Source organism: Protopterus annectens, chromosome 7.part1, assembly GCF_019279795.1.
Source record: "Protopterus annectens isolate FY-2018-M chromosome 7.part1, PAN1.0, whole genome shotgun sequence".
NCBI lineage: Eukaryota > Metazoa > Chordata > Ceratodontiformes > Protopteridae > Protopterus > Protopterus annectens.
Window position 1 is genome coordinate 390,071,912 of NC_056740.1, and position 22,852 is coordinate 390,094,763.

The 22,852-nt window shown below is 46.3% G+C and overlaps 1 protein-coding gene across 1 annotated transcript in view; it reads right to left on the reverse strand.

Annotated features, from left to right (window-relative positions):
- The window catches only part of FAM214A (family with sequence similarity 214 member A), a 1,637,733-nt gene that overhangs the window by 827,841 nt on the left and 787,040 nt on the right, over positions 1–22,852 (reverse strand). The window contains exon 7 of the mRNA XM_044078844.1: positions 16,860–16,939. Coding sequence (XP_043934779.1) covers positions 16,860–16,939 — 80 coding nt within the window. The remainder of the gene's footprint in view (positions 1–16,859; positions 16,940–22,852) is intronic.

Consider the following 22,852-nt stretch of genomic DNA (forward strand, 5'->3'; position numbering starts at 1 on the left):
TGTTCTTCTTCTTCCTCAAAGAGGGGAGCCATAGGAATAGAAGAAGCAGAGGTAGGCCTAGGGGTAAGCAGAGGTAAAGTAGTTGTGGGTGAGGCAGAAAGCCTAAGGGCCATAAAAGCCTACATAAGAGAGGAGGTGAAGGCCTCCCAGTCTGGGGGGCTTCAGAAGCAGATGAAATATGCTTAGTTTTCTGCTTCTTTTTGGTTGGAGTCGGTCTAGAGCTGGGTTTGGCACCGGCTGTATCCGAGGTCTGGATCCTAGTCGAAGGAACCCCCAAATCTGGTTCCCCCTCGACAACGACAAGCGTCTGTCTGAGAAAGCTCTGTGGATGTGCCGGACGTCACTGGGCAGCGGTCTCCATGAGGGAGGTCGATGGAACCAACGGATCCACCTAACGCTCAACTCCTACATCAGTAGTTGGTGGGGCGTCTGGGTGCGAAGCAGCAGGCGATGAAGGCCTATGCATCTTGGCCTTCTTACGCGGAGGTTCTTGGGCAGCCTCCGAAGCGGGATCCATTCTGAGAGCCAGCCGTTTCAGGCGCTGGTTTTCTAAGTAAAGGTTTAAAGCTGCCAGACAGCTACGCAAAGTCTTAGGCACAAAAGATTTACAAATAGGGCAGGCGTTATGGTCATGTTCCAAGCCTAAGCAAAAAAACACATTTGTCATGGGCGTCCTTATGGGGAATTTGGCGCCCGCATTGGCACTTTTCCTTTTTACCTGACATCAGCTGAAAGCTACAACAACCAAGCCTAAGCAGTGTGAAAGATCGGTAAAACATTAGAAATGCAAAACCCCAACGGGTTACTTATCTATAGCCGATCCAACGTCTGGAGAGTGAGCGCACGATGCAAAGTCATCTGCAGCTGAAAAGTTCTGAGGATTGTGCATGCAGATGTCACACATAGGGTTCCCTGGTTTATGGCCCTACGTGTGACGTCCCATGCAGCTGCAACAGCCAAGCTGAAGCTTTTGTATGGGAGCCAACATACGGGTCCACCTGAAGGCAGGAAATCCACACCAAGAATACTGCAACATAGGAACAGAAGGACATCATCTGCTTTTGCTTCCAGCTCCATGGCAAGAAAGAGTGATGTAATGGTGCTGGCTGCTCTCCTTTATACGACTGATGACCTGATGTCAGTCCAAAGGCGACAGCAGCCAGCGCAAGGGAAAAAGTTTATTTTGGTATTTCGGCTGACCGAGGGCTACCCAGCAGGGATAACCCACAAGTGATGACTGCAACAGTGAACATCAGCAAGATCTGCTGGAGGGTTCTTAAAAAGGTACTGCTCCTTTGCAGACACTTTGTAAAATCTGTCTGGTCTCTTGTTAGCAGGAGGCTGTTACTCTGGGCTCTGGTAAACAGCTGAGAAGGCAATCCTGGAAAGCTGCAAGTAAGGGAGGAACTGCAGATGGTGAGGGCCGCTCCATCTGCAGGAATTCAAAATATCTTTTCTTGGACTCAAACATATGAGGTTTCCCACTTAAAATACTGTCTAAATAGGCAAATAGTGTCCCCAAAGGAGAAATTTTCTCCAGGGGAGTCAGGAGTGAGGGTCTCTTCTTCCACAGGAGTAGCAAAATCCTTAGGGGATTCAATCTGGGAACAATATGTCAAGGGTTCATCTGAGGAGGAATAGTCTTCCTTAGATTCTATTCAAGAAAAGTACAGTTGTGTACACTTACCATACATGTAGATGTTTGAGTTTATTCACTGTTGCAGTCATTACATTTGGGCAATCTGCTTGCAGGTTGCCCTCAGTCAGCCTGATTAAAGTCTTGGGTCCTGCGTCGGTTGCTGTCCCTTCTTCCATGACGTCAGGTCATCAAAGGTATAAAACATGCAGCCGATGCCATTACATCAGTTTTTCTTGCCCCAGATGTCAGGTGCCACCCTAATGGGGAGCAAATAAACAAAAACACAAAGGTATACCTCCAACAAAAAGCAAATACACCCAAAAAAGGCTTTTAAGCATAGTAAAGGAAAGTAGAAGTATAGCCAGAAGAAATTAGGGGACTGGAGGGAGAATAACTAGGACTGCAACAGTGAATGCACTCAAACATCTACATTTATGGTAAGTGTACACAACTGTACTATGTTCTTCATGTTTCACTGTTGCAGTCATTACATTTGGGTAGATTTCCAAAGCTATGGTTGGGAGGAGGAGTTTATATAGCATTAGGGCCAGCTAATAAGGCCCTGCAAGACAGCAGTTGCAAAGCCAGCTCTGGATTTAGAGAAAATTGGCAAATGATCACGCTTGGTGAAGGTATGTACAGAACTCCAGGTAGCAGCTTCTAGAATATCCCTGGTAGGAACACCTCGGAGGAAGGCTGCAGAAGTAGATGCAGCCCTGGTGGAGTGTGATCTGATCCCCTGGGGGATAGGATTTCCATGGTGCTTATAGCAGAAATGAATGCAATGGCTTATCCATTTAGAATGGTTTGTTTTGAAATAGCCTTCCCCTCTGCCCCTGCAGCAAATGCTACCAGCAGTTGTTCAGATTTTCTTTGAGGTTTAGTCTTGTCCAAGTAGAATCTAAGCTGTCTGTGCACATCCAAGGAATGCAGAATCTGTTCCCCTTTGTTCTGTGGATTGGGAAAGAAGGCTGGCAAATGAATGGACTGATTAAGAGCCCCACTGGATACCATTTTGGGCATGAAGAATGGATTGGTCCTAAGTGACACCCTGTCCGTATGAAAGATGATGAAAGGCTCCACTTGCCATACGGGTCTGTAATTCAGATATCCTTCTAGCTGAAATGACTGCTAAAAGGAAAGCTGATTTCCCAAGAAAGAAATTTCAAGTCTGCAGTAGCAGCTGGCTCGAAAGGAGGCAGAGTGAGTTTCTCCAATACATAATTAAGGTCCCGGGGTCGGAGCTCTCCTGAGTAGTCTCAAGTTTTTGGCCACTCTGAGGTACTGCATGAGCACAGGATGAGAGAAAAGGGGAGGTTCTGTGTTATAATGAGCTGAAATGGCTGAGGCGTGAATTTTAATGGAGGAAAAAGACAGGCCCTTGTGAAGCATCTCAGTTATGTATTGCAAACTCTGAGGTAAACTGGGCGCTGCTGTGCTCATCTCTTGAGATTGGTTCCAGGCACAGAATCTTTTCCATTTTTCAGCATAAGATTTTCTAGTACTAGGTCTCCTTGCCTCTAAGATGACATCCATCACAGGTTTGCTGAGGGATGATAAGGGTGAATTTAAGTGATTAGCTAGGTTCAATGTTGGAAGCTGAGGGTGAAGAATTTGGTTCTCCTGCTGAGACAGCAGGGAAGGGGTCTGAGGCAGGTGCCATGGAGATAACTGCGACACACTGCGCAGGAGGGGGTACCAGTGTTGGCGCAGCCAGTCTGGAGCAATCAAGATCATCCTTGGTTTGTCCTGTTTGACTTTTAGTAGAACTTTGGAGAGCAGAGGCAGTGGGGGAAGGCGTAAACTGAAGGACAGAGCATCCACTTTCCAGGCTTGTTTGTGGGGAGTCCTTGTGCAAAACTTGTCCAACTGGTAGTTCTGGGGGGAGGCAAATAGATCTATGTCTGAGATCCCCCACTCGCTTGTCAACATGTTGAAAATACTTGGTTCCAGTTTCCACTCGTGTGGGCCCATGAGGTTTCTGCTTAGCCTGTCTGCCAGTGTATTTAATTTTCCTGGCAGGAATTGAGCTTGTAGGTGCACTTGGTAGCTCAAGGCTGTGTTCCACAATGCCATGGCTAGTCTGCAGAGGGGATAGGAATGTGTAGCCCCCATGCTTGTTTATGTACCACATAACCATGGTGTTGCCCGTCTTTATCATTAGTTGTCCTGGAAGAATGTAGTCCTTGAAGGCTGTCAGAGCATTCTGTACAGCTAACATTTCTTTTTGATTGATATGTAGGTGCATTTGACTTGGGTTCCATTTGCCCTGAATGCAATTCCCTGCCAGGTGAGACCCCATGCATAGTTTTGATGCATCTGTTGTTAGGGTTCGGGTGGCAGGGGGTAGTGTGAATGGTAGTTCCTTGTTTTAGTAGCAGGCCTCTGCCCACCAGAGGAACTCTAGGCGTAGCAAGGTATGATAGGAATTAGAAGTTATGTACTCACCATAACGTTCCATCTGAGTAGGTGTATTCATTTGTCTGCAACCTGTGGGTTATGGATCCGATATCGGATCCGAACCGGCATGGTTTACCAGCTATGGATCCAAGCTCTCAGCTCCTCCCCTCACCCATAATGCCCTGCTCTACCCTCATGACCTCAGATCGAGTTTGCCACAGCAAAAACACCCTGAAAAGGGTAACACATAATATGCAGGAAACTGAAAGGCCAGGGGGATAGGAGGGCGGGATGGTTGCAGACAAATGAATACACCTACTCAGATGGAACGTTATGGTGAGTACATAACTTCTAAATCTGAAGTAGGAGATTCATTTGTCTGCAACCTGTGGGACAGAGTCCCCAGCTACCTGAATCTTGGGCGCCATCATGGAAGGATATTCCAGAGCACCCTGGAGCCAAATGATGCTCTACCCTAGATGCAAGATCCAACTTATAGTGGGAAATAAAAGTATGAGATGAAGCCCACGTGGCTGCTGCACAAATATCATCTAGAGGAATCCTAGCCTTGAAGGCTGCCGAGGTAGATACTGACCGGGTTGAATGGGCGTGTACACTCTCCGGTGCGGGCCTTCCTGAAGCTTGATAAGCCAATAAGATGCACTGTGAAATCCAGCGAGACAGAGAAACTTTAGAAATTGGCTTGCCCAAATTAAATTTAGCAAAGGAAATAAACAACTGGTCGGATTGCCTATGACCAGCCGTTCTGTTTAGATAAAATCTAAGTTGCCTGTGAACATCTAAGGAGTGAAGCTTGTATTCACCTTTGTTTTCATATTTAGGAAAGAAAACAGGGAGGTTAATGGACTGATTAATGTTTGCTTCAGAAGCTACTTTAGGAAGAAAGGACGGGTTGGTCCTGAGGTAAACACGGTCCGGATGAAATACCAAGTAAGGAGGTTTAGCTGATAATGCTTGAAGCTCTGAAACTCTCTTGGCCGATGTAATGGCTACTAAAAAGGCTGTCTTGAAAGACAAGAATTTGAGATCCACCGTAGCCGCTGGTTCGAAGGGGGGGGGGGCAGTCAAGGCCTGAAGAACCAAGGAGAGGTCCCAAGGAGGAACCACTTGTTTTACAGGGGGCCTGAGAAGAAAAGTACCTTTAAGGAAAATTTTGCACAACTTGGCTGACATAAGTGGATTAGAGTCATGGCCAACGTGATAATGAGAAATTGCCGCCAGTTGTACTTTGACTGTGGAACTGCTGGCCCCATCGTTAAAAAGAGTGGTTAGAAAGTCAAGCACTAAAGGGAGAGGAACCGTGAAGGGATTCAGGCCTTGCCGCTCCGCCCACAAAGAAAACCGTTTCCACTTGCTACGGTAGACCTTCCTAGTGGACGGTTTATGAGCTGCCACCAGTATTGCCTTAACAGGTGACGAAATACCGGGAGTCCTGATCAAGAGTGGAACTGGAGCAGCCAAGCGGTCGGCTTCAGGTTGTCCAGGTTCGGAGGAGGTATGCAGGATGGATGGGATATCAGATCCGGAATGGGATCTAGAATCCAAGGAGGATTCACCGAGTGAGACCTTAGAAAGGGGAACCAGATCTGTCGAGGCCAAAACGGAGCAATGAGAATCATTCTGCAACCCACCCGAGAGGCTTTCTGAAGAACTTGGAGCATCAGAGGCAAGGGTGGATAAGCGTAAAGAAGACCGGGTGGCCAAGCATGCACCAGAGCGTCTCTTGGAGAACCTCCTGGAGGAGGTATCAGAGCGAAAAAACTGTCGCACTTGGTGTTTGAGGGAGAGGCAAAAAGATCGCATGAAGGGGTTCCCCACCGTGCGAATATGCGTTCCGCTACTTGAAAATTGAGAGACCACTCGTAAGGGGTCAGAATGGTGCGACTGAGCTTGTCCGCCAGGATGTTGGACCAACCCGGAATGTGCGTTGCTATTAGAAAGCGGTTGGTGGAGATTGCCCATTCCCAAACTCTCATGGCTTCTTGACAAAGGGGGTAAGACCTTGTTCCCCCTTGCTTGTTGATGTACCAGACAACAGACATGTTGTCCGATTGAATCGCAATTGTTCCCAAGGGAAGAAAGTCCTGAAGTGCTAGCAACGCTAAGAGCACTGCTCTCATCTCTAGAACGTTGATATGCAGTAAGGTCTCTGTATCGTTCCACGTGCCTTGGACGGTCCGGCCTGCAAAATGCCCCCCCACCCGAGGCGGGAGGCGTCCGTGGTCACCGTGGCGAGAGTGGGAGAAGCACAAAATGGGCGGCCTCCGTGGAGATCTGGGGAGTGAAGCCACCACAGGAGGGACCGCTTGCAAGCCTTGCTGATCGCAATGGGATGATGCATAGGGAGAGCAAGGTAAGACCATTGTACTAAGAGAGTCCACTGGAGGATGCGCATATTGAGCCTGGCAAGAGGAAGAAGTGCTATAGCAGACGCCATGGACCCTAGAGCCCTCAGGACCAACTCCGCTGAACAGAACTTGAGTGGAGAATGGCCCGCACCTGGAGCTGCAGATTTTGAACTCTGTCCGCAGTGAGGAAGGCTCAGAACGCTTGTGTCTAACCTGGCCCCTATAAAATCTAAGAGCTGTGTGGGCCAGGTTGGATTTCTTTCTATTTATTGTAATGCCCAGAAAGGGAGCAAGATGGAGAAAGGAGTCTCGCGCCAATAATAGTAGATGCCTTGTTGGGGCGGTAAGAAGCCAGTCGTCCAGGTAGGGAAAGACCTGCACCCCTGAAGCCTCAGGTGGGCCGCTACCACTGCTAACACTTTGGTGAACACCCTGGGGGCTGTGGTGAGACCAAAGGGAAGGACCCGAACTGGTAGTGACTGGCTCCCAGCCGGAAGCGGAGGAACCTCCTGGAGCGCCTGTCCATCAGGATGTGGTAGTACGCATCTTTGAGGTCTATAGAGCACATCCAGTGATTTTCTCCCAGAAGGGGGAGAATAGATTGCAGAGTGACCATTCAGAATTTTTCCTTGGGGACTGCATATTCAAGAGAGAAAGGTCTAGAATTGGTCTTAGTTCCCCCGTCTTTTTTGGCACTAAAAAGAACCTGGAGTAGAACCCTGATCCGATCTGGTCTGGGGGGACGGGCTGGATAGCTCTTTTCTTTAGCAGATGGCCAATTTCTGCCAAAGCGGCCTCCCGTTGACCGGGTGGAACGTCTGGGAGGGACTTCAACTTTGGTAAGTGAAGAAAAGGGATGCGGTATCCTCTGGATATGATTTGGAGAACCCAGCGGTCTGATGTTATGGACTCCCATGCCGCTAGGTGCCCCGAACGTCCCCGACTGCCTCCAGAGTGGAGCAGCCGGGTAACCCCTCAGGGTTGCTGCGCGGGCTGTTCAGAGAAAGGTTCTCTGGACCCGAAGTTCCTGGGAGCCCCTCTGCCTCTAGGGCGGCGTCCTCCCTGTCCTCCTCTGCCACGGAAGGACTGGTTGTCCGGAGCAGGCTAGGACTGCTGCGACTTCCGGAACCACATCTTCTTCTGACCCTTTTGGTTCCTAGAGTAGGGCCTCTGGGGTGCAGAGAAGCGGATTCCGATGGCAGACAGCGTCTTCCCGTCCTTCTCGCTCTGGGTCAAGGTTTCGCGAACGGTTTTGCCAAAGAGGGCAGAACCATCAAAGGGGGCGTTCGCAAACGACGCTTTGAAGGGCTCAGAAAAATCGCAGTGACGGAGCCAGGCCTGACGTCTAGTGACTAGGCCTGCCCCTGCAGCTCTAGCGGCACCTTCCGTAGCATGGGAGAGTAGCCGCATAGAGGTATTAGTAACTGATCTAAGAGTGGCCATGCGGGTGGAGTGCAGCATCCTGTCCTCCTCCGACATGGACTCTGGGGGAGATGCAGCGTATTCTTTAATGAGATCTCGCTGCATCCTAATGACGTGTGCCAGGTAGTTCAGCGCCCTTACCGAGAAGGTCGCTGAACTAAACATCCACTTCCCCAAGCGGTCCATCATCCGAGACTCCTTGCTCGGGGGATGGGCTGAGGGACTCTCCTGAGCAAGTTCCCTCTTGGTGGCCGCCGTCAACATGGCATCTACCGGAGGCCCCTTACTCCAATGGGCACGGTCGGACGGTGGGCTAAGGATCCTATCGGGCCTCTTAGGGATTGGCTCCACGGTGTCCGGTTCCTTCCACGCCCTGGTGGTAATGAGGTCCACCAGGGGTCGGCAGGAGGGACACCCAAGAGGTAGACGGGCCCGCTTCAAATGCCTCCAAGAACACGGACTCGCCCAAGGAAGACTTGGGGCAGACCACCCCTTATACGGAGCATTTCCATGATGTCCCCAAATGAGACATCCTCGGGGTGACCGTGGGAGCCTTCCCCTTCCTCCAAGTCCGTGTCTTCCGTGAGAGACTCGGGGAGTCAATGTGCCTCCTTTGCACGTATGCTTGCGAGGAACATCCTCTGGGGGCTGTCAGAGGACTCCAAGCAGCAACCTGTTCCATTGGAGCAGCTTGGGGCACAGAAGCAGGCTGTCCCAAGGGCCGGATGGTGGAAGCCTGGCCCAGTGCAGAGGGAGCGCTGGACGGAGCCGAAACAAGTGCCGGGGTCCGGAGACCCTCAACAGGGCCCTCTCCACTACATCAAACGCCGAAGGGAGCCGACCTCGACCAAAGGATCCGACAATCGGCTCCCCTCGGATCCGAAGAGTGGATCGGAGCCGGCGCCGGCGCTCGGATCCGGCGACAGTGCGCCCGACACAGACGGCGCCGGCGAGCACTGATCCCCGGATCCGAGGCTCGGATCCAGGCTCCGAGGTCGGATCCGATGCACTCGAGGGCAGGGTCGGATCCGGCAAAGCACTATCGGGCGCCGACCCACCACCGCTCGGCTGCTCGGCTCCAGCTGCTCCGAACCCGGTAGCGGGTCGGAGAAGGAGCAATCGGTTTGAGAAAGGGTGTTGAGCTCCCCAGAGGGGAGGCAAGGGCACCCCCATCTTCATCTGGGCCTTGATGTTCCTTCTCATCATTCCGTCCAGATCAGCATCCGAAAGGCTATACGTAGATCTCGACGAGGCTACCGAGGTAGGCCTGGAGTGCCTCCTCGATAGCCTCGACGGAGATCGGGTCTCCTCCTCCTCAGGTCCCGTGAAAACACACTGGAGACCGGAGCCGAAGGAGGAGACCGAGCCGACAATGGAGCCGACGAGCCGGGAGAAGCCGCTTGGCTGGCGGGGCCGAAACAGAGGTCTCGGCCCGCCGCTTATGGTGCTTCTCCCTCCGGTCCCTTTTCTTAGCATCCCTTCTCCTCCGAACCAGAAACGGGAGGTTGAGTCCCAGGAGGAGGAGGGGGCGCCGCAGAAGGAATAACCGTGGGTACGGTTACTCCCGAAGGAGCGGAGGTCGGAGCCGAGTCCGGCGGTAAAAGGCCCGCCAAAACAAGCTTGGACCTCCGCTCCTTCAATGCCCTGGGGTTGAACCCTGCACAAATGGAACATCCAGATGTGAGGTGTTCAACCCCCAGGCATCTAACACACCGAGTGTGGCCATCAGCTGGGGAAAGCTTATGGCCACACTCGGAGCATTTAGAAAAGATAGATTTGGGTTGCTCTGCCATCCCAATCTAAAAACAGTAGTTACTAAAAAAAACTAAAAGTAACTAAAGAACACAATATAAACTCACAGGCCCAACACACACACACTACGCTAACAGCGAGGGGAGGGATATAACTTTTAGATTAACTCTAAAAAGTAAATATACAAAAAGGGAAACCTACACTTTCACACAAAAAACCAATAAAATCTTTTAAATTTTGCAATTTAACACTTAAAACTAGCACTTAGCTTGAGAGCTTGAGAAACAATCCGGTCACCATGCGCGGCAAACGAGATCTGGGGTCATTAGGGTAGAGCAGGGCATTATGGGTGAGGGGAGGAGCTGAGAGCTTGGATCCATAGCTGGTAAACCATGCCGGTTCGGATCCGATATCGGATCCATAACCCACAGGTTGCAGACAAATGAATCTCCTACTTCAGATTCATTGTTTCCAGGCTGTGAGAATGTTGACTCCATAGGCTTTTTAGTTACCACTGTAGTTTCCTCATACGCAGTCTTGCATATGGAATTAGAAGAATGCAGGAGGCCATGAACCCCAAGGCTTGCAGTATTTGTCTTGCAGATAGCAGGGTTTTTGTGGCCGCTTGTTTGAAATAGGTTACTAAATTAATTTGCTTTTGTGGTGTGAGGTAAGCCATCTGGGAAGTTGTATTCAAGCTTGCTCCCAGGAATGTAATTTGTTGACTGGGTACCAGTTGTGATTTCTTTTCGTTTATGATGTACCCCAGACAAGTTAGAACCCTTTTTACAAAAGCCAGATGATTCAAAAGTATGCCCTGGCTTTCTGCCTGAATTAGACAATCGTCCACATATGGGTATATTTGAATACTTCTTTGTCTGCAAAATGCAATAACTGGAGCGAGGCACTTTGTGAACACCCTGGGCACAGTAGACAAGCCAAAGGGCAGTGCAGAGAACTGATAATGCGTGCAGCCTGCTTTGAAGCATAGGTATCTTCTGCAAGATTCCCTGATTGGGATGTGCAGGTATGCTTCTTTTAAATCTAGTGTTGCCAATCAGGCGTCTTTGCCAAGCATAGGGAGTAATTGGTGAAGAGTCAGCATCTTGAATTTTGGAATCTCCAGAAAGGTGTTTAGAGTAGACAGGTCCAGGATTGGAAGCCATGATTTGTCTTTTCTGGGTTCCAGAAAAAGTCTGGAGTAGAAACCTTGTCCCTTTTCCTCTTCTGGTACCAGTTGAATAGCCCCATGCTTAAGAGGGAAAAGTATTTGTTTCTGAGCCTCTGCCCACTGATTTGGGGACAGGTCTTGCCACCCATTTGGTGTTGGCAATGTTTGGAAATGAAATCTGTATCCCTGGGACACTATATTTAAAACCCATTTGTCCTGGGTTATGAGTTCCCAGTTCTTTGCATGAAGAGCAATCTTTCCCCCCAAAGGGGCGGTCAAAAGATAAGTGCTTGGGAATTTTAAAAGGAAGTCATTGAGACTGTTTACCATAGGGGGTGATTTATTTCCAGATTTAGAAGTGGAGGCCCCCCACTGCTTAGTTCTGAGAGTCTCCTGGGACTGAAACCTGGGGTTTTTGCTGTGTCTGGGTTTGGCTTGAGAAGACCTGGAAGGGACTGGAAAGGACCAATTCTTAGTAGGCCAGTGCCTACTAAATCTAGGAGGTTGCACTTGTAAAAAAATCTTTAACAGTTTGCATAGATTTATCTTTATTTTCCATCTTTTTAAGAAATTCTTCAGCCTTGTTGCCAAACAGGCGGTCCTGATTTAAAGGAGCATCCAACAATTTAGCTTTAACATGATCAGGCAAAGACTGCTCTTTAAGCCAAGCATGCCTTCTAAGCACAGACCCAGTAACAGCAGCCCTGCAAGAGGCATGTAAAGAATCAAAACCACATTGCAAAGTATGTTTTCCAACTTGTTCAGCAGAATGCATTCAGTCCTGTAAATCTTTACTTTCCACACAGTCAGGAATCCACATCATTTTCTGTTTAAGCAGTCCAATAACATGTTGCTGATATTTTAACATATGAAATTGGCAGTTTAAAGCTCTGATTGCCAAAGTTGTAGAAGTATAAACCTTTTTACCCCATCTATCTAGTGTCCTGGAGTCTCTACCAGAAGGGGTAGGATTTTTAACAGTAGAAGCCTTAATGCCCTTGGGCCCCTGAGAAATAGTCTCTGGATATGCAACAGGATTTTTGAAAAGGAACTTGTGGGACTCAAGAACCCTGTAGTATCTCTGTCAGGTTTACTAGGAGCAGGAGGCAGGGAATCGGGGGCCAAACTGGATTCGGAGAAAACATCAACAATGTCAAGTACAGGAGGTATAGCCAAAGGCCTATGCTGAGGAAGGAGAAGGAAATCCCTAAGCCTCTTTTTTGAATCCGAAAATTCCTCGCTTTCCCAGTGAAAATGCTCCCTTAAAGTATGTAAAGTTTCCCCAAAAGAAAAATCCTCAGGAAGGGAAGCAGAGGGAATAGAATCCTCTGCATCAGAATCCTCATAAGTAGGTATGGACAAGTCCAAGTAATCAGAAGAGTCAGAAGAAACAGAATCCTGATCAGAATAATCATAATCAAGCTCAGCCCTAGGCCTCTTGGGAGGGGGGGGGGGTTTGACTACCCCTGATTAGAGTTATTATATCTTCAGCCATTTTTATCATTTGTTTTTTAGGCACAGGGGCCTGAGCATGTGGCCTGGGCATCGGTTTTTTAGACATGGATCGAGATTTAGGCCTTAGTAATGAAGGAGTTGTCGATTTAATATGCAAGTCCTGTAGGCCTGAAAACACCCTCAGAAGCAGGTGCCTGCACAGCAGCTCCGGACCCATCCAAGGTAGAGCCATCCATGGGTTCCATAGCTGAAGTATCTCGCGGCATACCGGACTCCGAATGGGTCTCAGAAGAGGTCTGCCAATCGGAAGTAGCGGGTATCAAGCTCCTCACTGAGTACCGGCGAACTGGCGACTGGCTTAGGAGAAGCGTTATCTGCAGTTTTGGACTTCGGCGGCCTGTCTCTGTCTTCATCTTTGCGTTTTTGCAGACTCCCGGTAGTCGGATGGCTAACAGATGATATTTCTGGATAATTAAACCGAGAACCGAAATATTTAGAGGCAAAAATATACAGACGGCGGATAGTGCGCTAATTAAATAAAGCACAAAACCAACAGCAAGGTACGTCGTGGTCAGGGCCTAGGCAAGGAATACAGTACGAATGAAAATCTTTATGAAGTATTTGCTTTCCACAAGTAATGCAATTATCAACTTTTATTGACATTGGTAAGGAGCAAGAAAAAGTTTCCCCAACGGGGTACTTAGCTTTAAGTTGAAGACTTCAGTTCTGAAACTCGAAAACGAAAATTTCAGGAGTCGGCCGACCAGCACTTGCACTGCTTCTGCTTTAGGCACCACACGGCAAAGAAAGACTAATGTAATGGCGTCGGCTGCATGTTTTATACCCCTGACGACCTGACATCACAGAAGGGAAAGCAACTGATGCAGGATCCAAGACTTTGTTAATCAGGCTGACTGAGGGCAACCTGAAAGCAGATTACCCAAATGTAATGACTGCAACAGTGAAACACGAAGAACATCAAGTGGTTCCCCTGACTGGGGAATCTGGGTCTGGAGTACCTGAAAGGTCTTGAATAAAATCTGAGAAAAGGTCTCCCAAGCTGGAGTAGGGTCTTTAGCCCTGTGTTTTTCCTTCCAAATCCTCTTTAAAGGAGTGGAAGGAGCAGTAACAGAAGTAGGCCTGGGTGATGACGTAGGAATGGATGGCAAGGCAGTAGAAGGCTCCTCCGATGCCATGAGCCATGGTTCCCCCTCATCATCAGGAGATGATGATTGTAAAGCCTCAGTGGACATAATCTAGATACTGACTGCACTGGCTTTTATTTTGGTTCCCGGTAACAGTGAGGTATCCAAAGTCTGGAGCAATCCTGGGCTAACACTCACCGGGAGTATCTCACCAGATTCTTTAGGCACAGCTTGGACGTCAGGCCTAACTTTTTTAGCCTTCTTCCTTGGCGGCTCATCGGAGGTTCCCGCTCTGCCTGCCATCCTGGACACCAAGCGTCAAAATCACTGATTCTCTAAATACAGATTTAAAGCCGACAAACAGCTTTGCAGAGTTTTTGGGACAAAAGATTGACAAGTATCACAGGACTTGTAGTTGTGACCTGCCCCTAAACAGAATAAACGCTGACCATGTGTCCTTTTGTGGAATTTGTCTTCCACAAGTGCACCTTCCCTTTGTAGATAACATGCGTCTGAAACAGGTAAAGAAACAAGCAAAAAACCCACAAAGGTACTTATCTGAATGCGGACAGCCTGAAGCGATCATCAAAAATGGACGGCCAAAGTCAAATAAACACCAGATTATAGGAGCTGGCGATCAAACGTATGAAACGCATTGCAGCAGAAAAGTTCTGATTTGGGTACATGCAGACATCACAGATATAGCCAGCGTCAGTTTATGGCTTTTACATGCAACGTCGCATGTACCCCTGCTTTCAAGACTTTGGTATACTGGACGGATGTCCAGTGCTGCAGGCAGCAACTCCCTAAAGTGAAGAATACTGCAACATGAGAACAGAAGGTCATCTGTCCTGTATCTCTCCAGCTAAGCACTGCTACATTGTGTATACTGTACAAAAAAGGATGCAACATCTACAGGAATGCAGGTAACAGAGTCATGTTTTCCTGCTATACCCTGCTTTATATTTCCTTGCTCTGTAGCACATTTTAATTTTGATAAGGGCTACTAAACCTTTACTGCTACAATGTCACATTGTCTACTATGCTTGCTAAAGGCTGTATTTTGCTGTTATCTACTGTTCTTTGGTATATACCTGTGGTGTAAACTTCATGCTCCTATAAAAAAAGACCATAGTCTCATGGGTATTTAATGAGTGAAGTAAAGAAAATTATGTGCAAATTCACATGTACTCATGAACTACCACATAGGCGGTAGTCTACTTAACACCGAAAGTGTGATAAGAGACCTTGGGACACAGGTGGACAGTAGTCTCTCCTTTGATAATCACATCGCTACAGTAGTCAGGAAATCCTTCTACGTGGCACACCTCAACACAAAAAATTTCTCATCCAGGAAAAAAGAGGTCATTGTTCCCCTCTACTCGGCACTCATTGGACCCATTATAGAGTACAACGCCCTTTTGGTATGTACCTCACAAGACATCTACAACAACTGGAAAGGCCACAGAAATACATCACAAAGAGGATTAGCGGCCTCAAACAGATGCCCTACGCAGACCGTCTCAAAAAACTCCAGCTTTACTCTGTCGCATATCGCCTACTCAGAGGCGATCTCTGCCTAACATACAAAGCTATGTCAAACCCAGAGCTGTTGGACATGCTTCACATAAAGAAATCCCAATCCCTCAGAGCTACACGCTCTAGGGACCTAAACCTTGTCACCACAATAAACAGAACATGCTGGAGGGATAGGTTCCTGTCCCAGAGACTTCCCATACTCTGGAACAAACTACCTATCTATATCAAACAAAGCTCCTCATTAGCACTCTTCAAGAAAAATCTTGATTGGATGGGAGATGGGAAATTCACCCCGGGGATCACTTCTGGGGCTCTGCTTGACAGGGGCACAGGAAAATAACTTTCTTGGTTGGCAAAAGCCAGGGTACCATTTGGCTAGACTTATATAGGCCCTAGGGCCAATAGCCTAGTACCTACCTATGAACCTAAAAGTATTTTCAAGTCGACCTATCTTGATAGCAATGCAGAGAAAAAAAATCACAGAGGAAAGGTGAATCTACTATTAAACTGCACTTGGGAGCAGTCCCTAGAAATGAGAACGCTGATTTATTCAGAATTAGCTGCTCTGGCGATAAGCTGGCCTTGGTTTCTAAAGGTGCCTTTCTTGTTTGAAACTATTATACTACTACTATTATAACATCACCCGATTTGTCTCTGGCAACCCCTTCAGAACCCATCACTGTCACAATCTAAAACAACTTGGCTGGCTTGAACTACTGAATCAGCTTCAATTTAACCAACTTACCATAGCCCATAAGATCCTTTATGATCCAAACAAAACTCCAATTCTCTCCAACCTTATAATCCCCTAGAAAAATCTCAATACCTTACGCTCTTCGAATAAACTATTAGTTAGCATAAACATGTCCAACAACTTGGCAGGTGACTCACTCTTTTCGAACACAGTTGGCAAAAACTGGAACCTTCTACCTAGTGAACTTACATTACTTCCTTCCCTACACCTCTTCAAACAAAAACTCAAATTACACCTTAAAACACACTGGCTATGCCCTTGTAGTAACCCTGACTACATTTTCACATCTGTTTATAACACTTCCTTGTTTATATACTAATCAAGATATGATTGTTTAGCTGAAACGAAAAGTTAACAGTAAAACTACTGTTACATCTAAGTATTTTTCTCATCTGAAAAGTCACGTCCGATTTTCTGTTTTTTTGTCATTTTATGTACAACATAACATATTTGATTTAATTGCTATTTACTATTTTACTGTTATTTACTACCTAGTTAAGTACTATTTGTAAGCTAATTTATGGTAATCTTTAACCTTGTTATAACTGTGGTTAGTTTGGAGCTTTTCTCCACGGGCCTCTACTGAAAATGGACATATATCCAGTTAGACTAGCCCGGTCAACAAATGTAAAATAAAATAAATAAATAAAATTACTACAACTACTATTCTGCATCATGTAAGACCCACCCAGGACCACATATGAAATTTCCACCTTGCATCGTTGGCTTGGTCTGTGTATTAGTACCAAAAAATTATTTAATACACAATTATGCTGAACTTAAAACACTTGCTGCACAAGCTCTGAACACAGATCCAGTAAAGCCTGTCCTTGTGAAGGAAGCTTTTGGGACAGACTGCTGGATTTCCTGAGGGGAAAATCAAAATCCACAAACTACACAAGCTTGTGAACACTTTTAGACCACGATTTTTTGTACACTTAGAATGTAATGAGTTATTGAAGGTCCTGAACTTTTTTCCTAGTGTACTCAGGAAAAATACAAATGGCATTCCCTGTAGAAGCTCATGGACTTTATATGCGTGTGCGTGCACACGCAGGAGCATGTGTGCATATCTGTGTAAAACAGCACATCACCAGTCATATAGGACTCTAAACATCTGATGATGTGAAAGCAGAGATCCGAGAAAGGGATTTTACTAATCAGTTGTATTGTACTTGCATGTTATTCTCTAACAAAATTACAAAATATATACCTCTTTTCAGGTAAGCTTTTCAATCTTAAAAGCGAAGTATCCAAATCAAAATATCTGCTTTGTGTTTTTCTTTGAGGAACCTAAAAAAAATAAAACATTAGCATTACAAAAGTAAGCTGTTTAAAAAGTTAGTAAACCAATTAAATCAATATGATTTCTGATAAGTACCCCTTCTTGAGAAACAACCTCATCTAAGTGACATACAGCATAGAGAATTTACATTGCACATCAAGCATAGCAGGCCAGCAGCAACAAGAACTATCCTAGTTATGATCTGTACTAGTCTCCATTTCAAGAATTACCAGTATATAACAAATGAAAATGCCATCTGTACCTCAAATTCCATGATCAATTTGTCAGCTTGAATAAACTCATGGTTTTTCCACGGTTCCTCAGTCTGAGGTACTTATATGAGCAACTTTAGCAACAGCAGCATTTATATGATAGCTATAGCTTCATAGGTAACAGGCTAGCTGTACCTGTGGACCATTTTAAACCTAGACAGTTTCTCTTAGTGAGAATCAAACCCTGGATTTTTCATCTGTGAGGGAAACACCTTAACCATTATACCAACCCCAGCAATAGTTTTGTAGGCACATACTTACCGTAATGCTGGATTCTTTCAGCCACATCTGTCCAATATGACTGATGGACCTTCAGCCCACTTGTCAGATCTAAGCCGGGAAAAATGTAGTGTGTCAGCCCCGAACTCCTTAATATTTACCCCCATAATGCATGTGTTTCACATTGTCGAAGACTAAGTTTACTGCCAAAAGAATGTACAAGACTTATAGGTTCAAAGGTTCATAGGAGTGTACTAGGCAAACGACCACAAGGGCCTTTTTAAGCCTAGCCATGCATCCCAAATTTCTGGTACCCTTGATAAGTGTAAGCAGGGGCTTGGGAGATGAAACATTTGCAGGCTGCCTGTGCCCATTACAGACCTTATAGGTGCAAAACCAGGGATGAATTTCCTGTTCCCCATCTAATTGTCCAAGTTACACCTGAACTGGTTTAGGGAGGAACTGTGCACCACATGGGGACCTGTTCCAGAGAAGAGGTAGTCTATCACATCTCTCTCTCTCTCTCTCTCCAGCAGGACCTATGCATATCACAGGCAAGACTGAAGTCTTTAGAATGGGTAACTTTGTTTTGCAGATAAGAAAGAGGTCCGTCTGACAATGCCTTATATGCCAGGCACAATTTATTTAACATTTGATTACCGGGAAAGTTCGACTAGGACAGAGACCATTTTCAGCAGAGGCCTGGGGAGAAACTCTCCAGATGCATGTTTTTGAAATGTGGGAGAAAACTGGAGCACCTGGAAGAAACCCATGCAAATTTAGGGATGAATGCAGCCGCTGCACAGAAAGCGCCCAGACGAAAAAGTACAGTTCTGTACACTTACCATAAATGTAGATGTTAGAGTGTATTCACTGTTGCAGTCATTACATTTGGGTAATCCGCTTGCAGGTTGCCGTCAGTCGGCCTGATTAACAAAGTCTTGGGTCCTGCGTCATTTGCTGTCCCTTCTTCCATGACGTCTGGTCGTCAGGGGGTATAAAACATGCAGCTGACACCATTACATCAGATTTCTTGCCCCAGATGTCAGGTGCCCCCCTAATGGGGAGCAAATAAACATAAAAACATAAAGGTATACCTCCAACAAAAAGCAAATACACCAAAAAGGCTTTTAAGCACAGTAAAGGAAAGTAGAGGTATAGCCAGAAGAAGTTAGGGGGCTGGAGGGAGGGTAACCAGGACTGCAACAGTGAATACACTCGGACATCTACATTTATGGTACATGTACACAACTGTATTATGTTCTTCATGTTCCACTGTTGCAGTCATTACATTTGGGTAGATTCCCAAGGCTATGGTTGGGAGGAGGAGTTTATATAGCATTAGGGCCAGCTATAAGGCCCTGCAAGACAGTAGTGGCAAAGCCAGCTCTGGATTTAGAGAAAATTGGCAAATAATGCTTGGTGAAAGTATGTACAGAACTCCAGGTAGCAGCTTCTAGGAAGTCCCTGGTAGGAATACCTCTGAGAAAGGCTGCAGAAGTAGATGCAGCCCTGGTGGAGTGAGATCTGATCCCCTGGGGGACAGGTTTTCCATGGTGCTTATAGCAGAAATGAATGCAATGGCTTACCATTTAGAAACGGTTTGTTTTGAAATAGCCTTCCCCTCTGCCCCTGCAGCAAATGCTACCAGCAGTCGTTCAGATTTTCTTTGAGGTTTAGTCCTGTCCAAGCAGAATCTAAGTTGTCTGTGCACATCCAAGGAATGCAGAATCTGTTCCCCTTTGTTCCGTGGATTGGGAAAGAAGGTTGGCAAATGAATGGACTGATTAAGAGCCACATTGGATACCACCTTGGGCATGAGGGATGGATTGGTCCTGAGTGACACCCTGTCTGCAGGAAAGATGATGAAAGGCTCCACTGTCATATGGGCCTGTAATTCAGATATCATTCTAGTTGAAGTGATTGCTAAAAGGGAAGCTGTTTTCCAAGAAAGAAATTTTAAGTCTGCAGTAGCAGTTGGCTCGAAAGGAGGTAAAGTGAGTTTCTCCAATACAAAGTTAAGGTCCCAGGCAGGGGTAGGAGCTCTCCTGGGTGGTCTGAAATTTTTGGCCCCTCTGAGGTACTGCTTGAGCAGAGGATGAGAGAAGAGGGGAGATTCTGTTTTTATAAGGAGCTGAAACGGCTGAGGCATGGACTTTAATGGAGGAGAAAGACAGGCCCTTGTGAAGCATCTCAGTTAAGTATTGCAAAATCCGAGGTAAATTGGGCAGTGCTGTGATCATCCCTTGAGACTGGTTCCAAGCACAGAATCTTTTCCATTTTTCAGATAAGATTTTTTAGTACTAGGCCTCCTTGCCTCTAAGATTACATCCATCACAGGTTTGCTGAGGGATGATAAAGGTGAGTTTAAGTAATTAGCCAGGCTGCAAAAGTTGATATCTGTGATAGAAACAGTATTTAGAACATACCTAGAGCCTTGTTTATTGCATTTTTTGTGTTGCACTTAATTTAAAATCATTTTTTCTTAAAATTGCATTTTACCTGCCTCTGACCTAGCACACACGTGTTGGGGCAATTTACTGCACTGTTCTGACTAGTTTGCTACTTGTGTGTCTCTGCTATCCTAAACAAAAACAAAAAAAATCTTGCTATTTTCCCACTTTCTATAATTTAAAAAAAAAGTTCAGTTACAGAGTTGCTGTTCTGAACTGTCTGTAAGTTTCTTGGAGGCCAGTGCTTACTTGGGCTAAAGGGAAGTCTCTGTGTTCACCAGTGGCAGTGGTTAACACTGAGCAGACTGCCTGTCCCTGTAGGAGTGGTTACTGCCTAGAAACTATAGTGATATTGGCCATTTTGGGTCAATTCCAAACTCCTTGATCTCTCTCTCTCTCTTAAAACCATGCAGCTGCGTGGTTTTGGCATCTTTCCAGGCTTGAAAGTTGTTGCTGAAGCACCTACCAAGAGGAGAAAACGCTGAGAGAAGAAAGGAGCCACTTTTGAGATTTTAAGTATTTTCATCTGATTTATTTCTTAGAAAAACTGCATTGCCGCCTACTTTTCGGCATTTTCTTGCTTGCAAAAGTTGATATCTGTGTTAGAAACAGTATTTAGAACATACCTAGAGCCTGTTTATTGCATTTTTTGTGTTGCACTTAATTTAAAATCCTTTTTTCTTAAAATTGCATTGTACCTGCCACTGACCTAGGACACACGTGTTGGGGTCATTTATTGCACTGTTCTGACTAGTTTGCTGCTTGTGTGTCTCTGCTATCCTTAAACAAAAACAAAAAAAAAAGTGGCAGTGGTGAACACTGAGCAGCCTGCCTGTCCCTGTAGGAGTAGTTACTGCCTAGAAACTGTAGTTTTATTGGCCATTTTAGGTCAATTCCAAACTCCTTGATCTTTCTCTCTTAAAACCCTGCAACTCTCTTTTTGCGTGGTCTTGCGCACAGAGCAGCGTCGGTTAGGTGGGGTATACTATTCCTGGCTCCACAAAGTCTGCACTGCAAATTTTCCCTTAGAACTAGTCAAGCCTCAACTCAAGTGCTTCAGATCAACTGCTCTTATTGCAGCACTTGCATAACCCAAATCAGCATTTGTCCAAATCTCCTAGACAGCACTATTATAATACAGCATAAGACCCTCGACTGTCCACAAGACAAGTGAAATTTACTTTTCCAAGCATGTCCAGAGGTCAGCTTCAGGTGTACTCTCCAGTTCATCTGGTGGAACTGGGCATCCTGAGGCAATGTCACAACTGCCTCATGTATACAGACAACCCTCTCCTCTTACCTCTAGACACAAACACTTGAGAGATGCAAATACACAGCCAGACTGGAGGCTAAGCGCTCTCAACCTATGACTGTAACAGACAGTCAAGAGGAGAAGAGAGCCACTAGCATCACACCAACAGTCACACATGAATCTACAAAACAAGCACCGGCAAAACATACACAAATACGCAAAAACATATTCGGAGGCACTAGGTAACAATCTGAAAAAGAAACAGGGCCCTCCAAAGCAGACAAACAAGCAACCTGCACCCCCAAACACAAGCCAGAAAACACACAATTCACCTCAGCAGTGTGCCTCACGACAGCCCCTAAGGCAAAACACCATGCCAAACACGCTAGTAATAAGACACTCTATAGTAAGGCACACACAGATGTTCCACTCACCAGACTGAAAAAGGAGAAGGTTACTGTCAGCTGCCTGTCGGGTGCTAGGATCCACCACATAACACATGCACTTAGGTCACTCCAGAACAAGTACAAGTATGATGCTGTCATTGTACATGTTGGTGTGAATGATCTAAGACATACCTCCCTGGACTACATGAAGAGAGACATTGAGGAGCTCTCTGATCATGTAGCCCAAAGGTGGTATGACCCTGACCTTGAGTAGCATACTACCTTCACCTATAATGATACCACAATACAAAGACAAAATGATCAATTTCAACAATTGGCTAAGCTTCTGGTGTCATTCTAAGGGGATCCAGTGTCTGTCTGCCTGGGATGACATGATAGACAAGCCTCGCTGTTTCGCCAGAGATGGTTTGCACCTGTCACCCCTAGGCTTTCAGATACTGGCCAAGGCTCTTGCCGTCCCCATAGTGCCTTTTTTAGGCAAGGCTCAAAGGACAAACCAACCACCGTAACCAGCACAGGTAACCAAAAAACTAAGGGTAATGCTACTCAACGCCAGAAGTCTCAACCTCAAAATGCACGTACTCAAGGCACTCCTCAGTATGGAGAAAATCGATGTTTGTGCAGTGATGGAAACCTGGTTCAAGGCTCCAGAGAGCACCCCAGCACTACCAGGTTACAATTCATATCATACCTTCCGGCCTCAGTTACCGGATCACAGTACAATGTGCGGAGGTGTATCCATATTCATCAAGGATACCCACATCTCCAGGTTAGTGGCGCAGCATGATGCCCCAGAGATCATCCATGAACAACTATCAGCAGGCAGAACCACATTTCAAGTGGTAGCCTGTTATAGATCGCCCACCATGTCCCAAGATGCTCACTCAGCATTCCTTGAAGCACTGGAAAATATAAAGGTCCTACCCAACACCATCATTTTGGGTGATTTCAACTACCCTGGTATAGACTGGGCGAACTACCAAAGTTCTAACTCCTATGCCCAGCGGTTCATAGAATTTATAAATTCAAATGCCCTTGAACAACTGGTATGTTCTCCCACTAGAGGGGACAACATATTGGATTTAGTCATCACAAATATGGGCGCCCATTGTACCACACCCATTATCACTCCCTCTCTGGTCAGATCACACCACAAACTGATAACCCTGGACATCCTCACCCCTCCACTTCCCCCAGTCAAAGAAACCATCGTAAAAAACCTTTCCAAAGCAGACTTCAAACTACTTGCATCAGAAGTGGAAAGCTTCACTATTCCCTTGCAGAAGGATAATGATATCCAGGATGCAGAATCCTACAC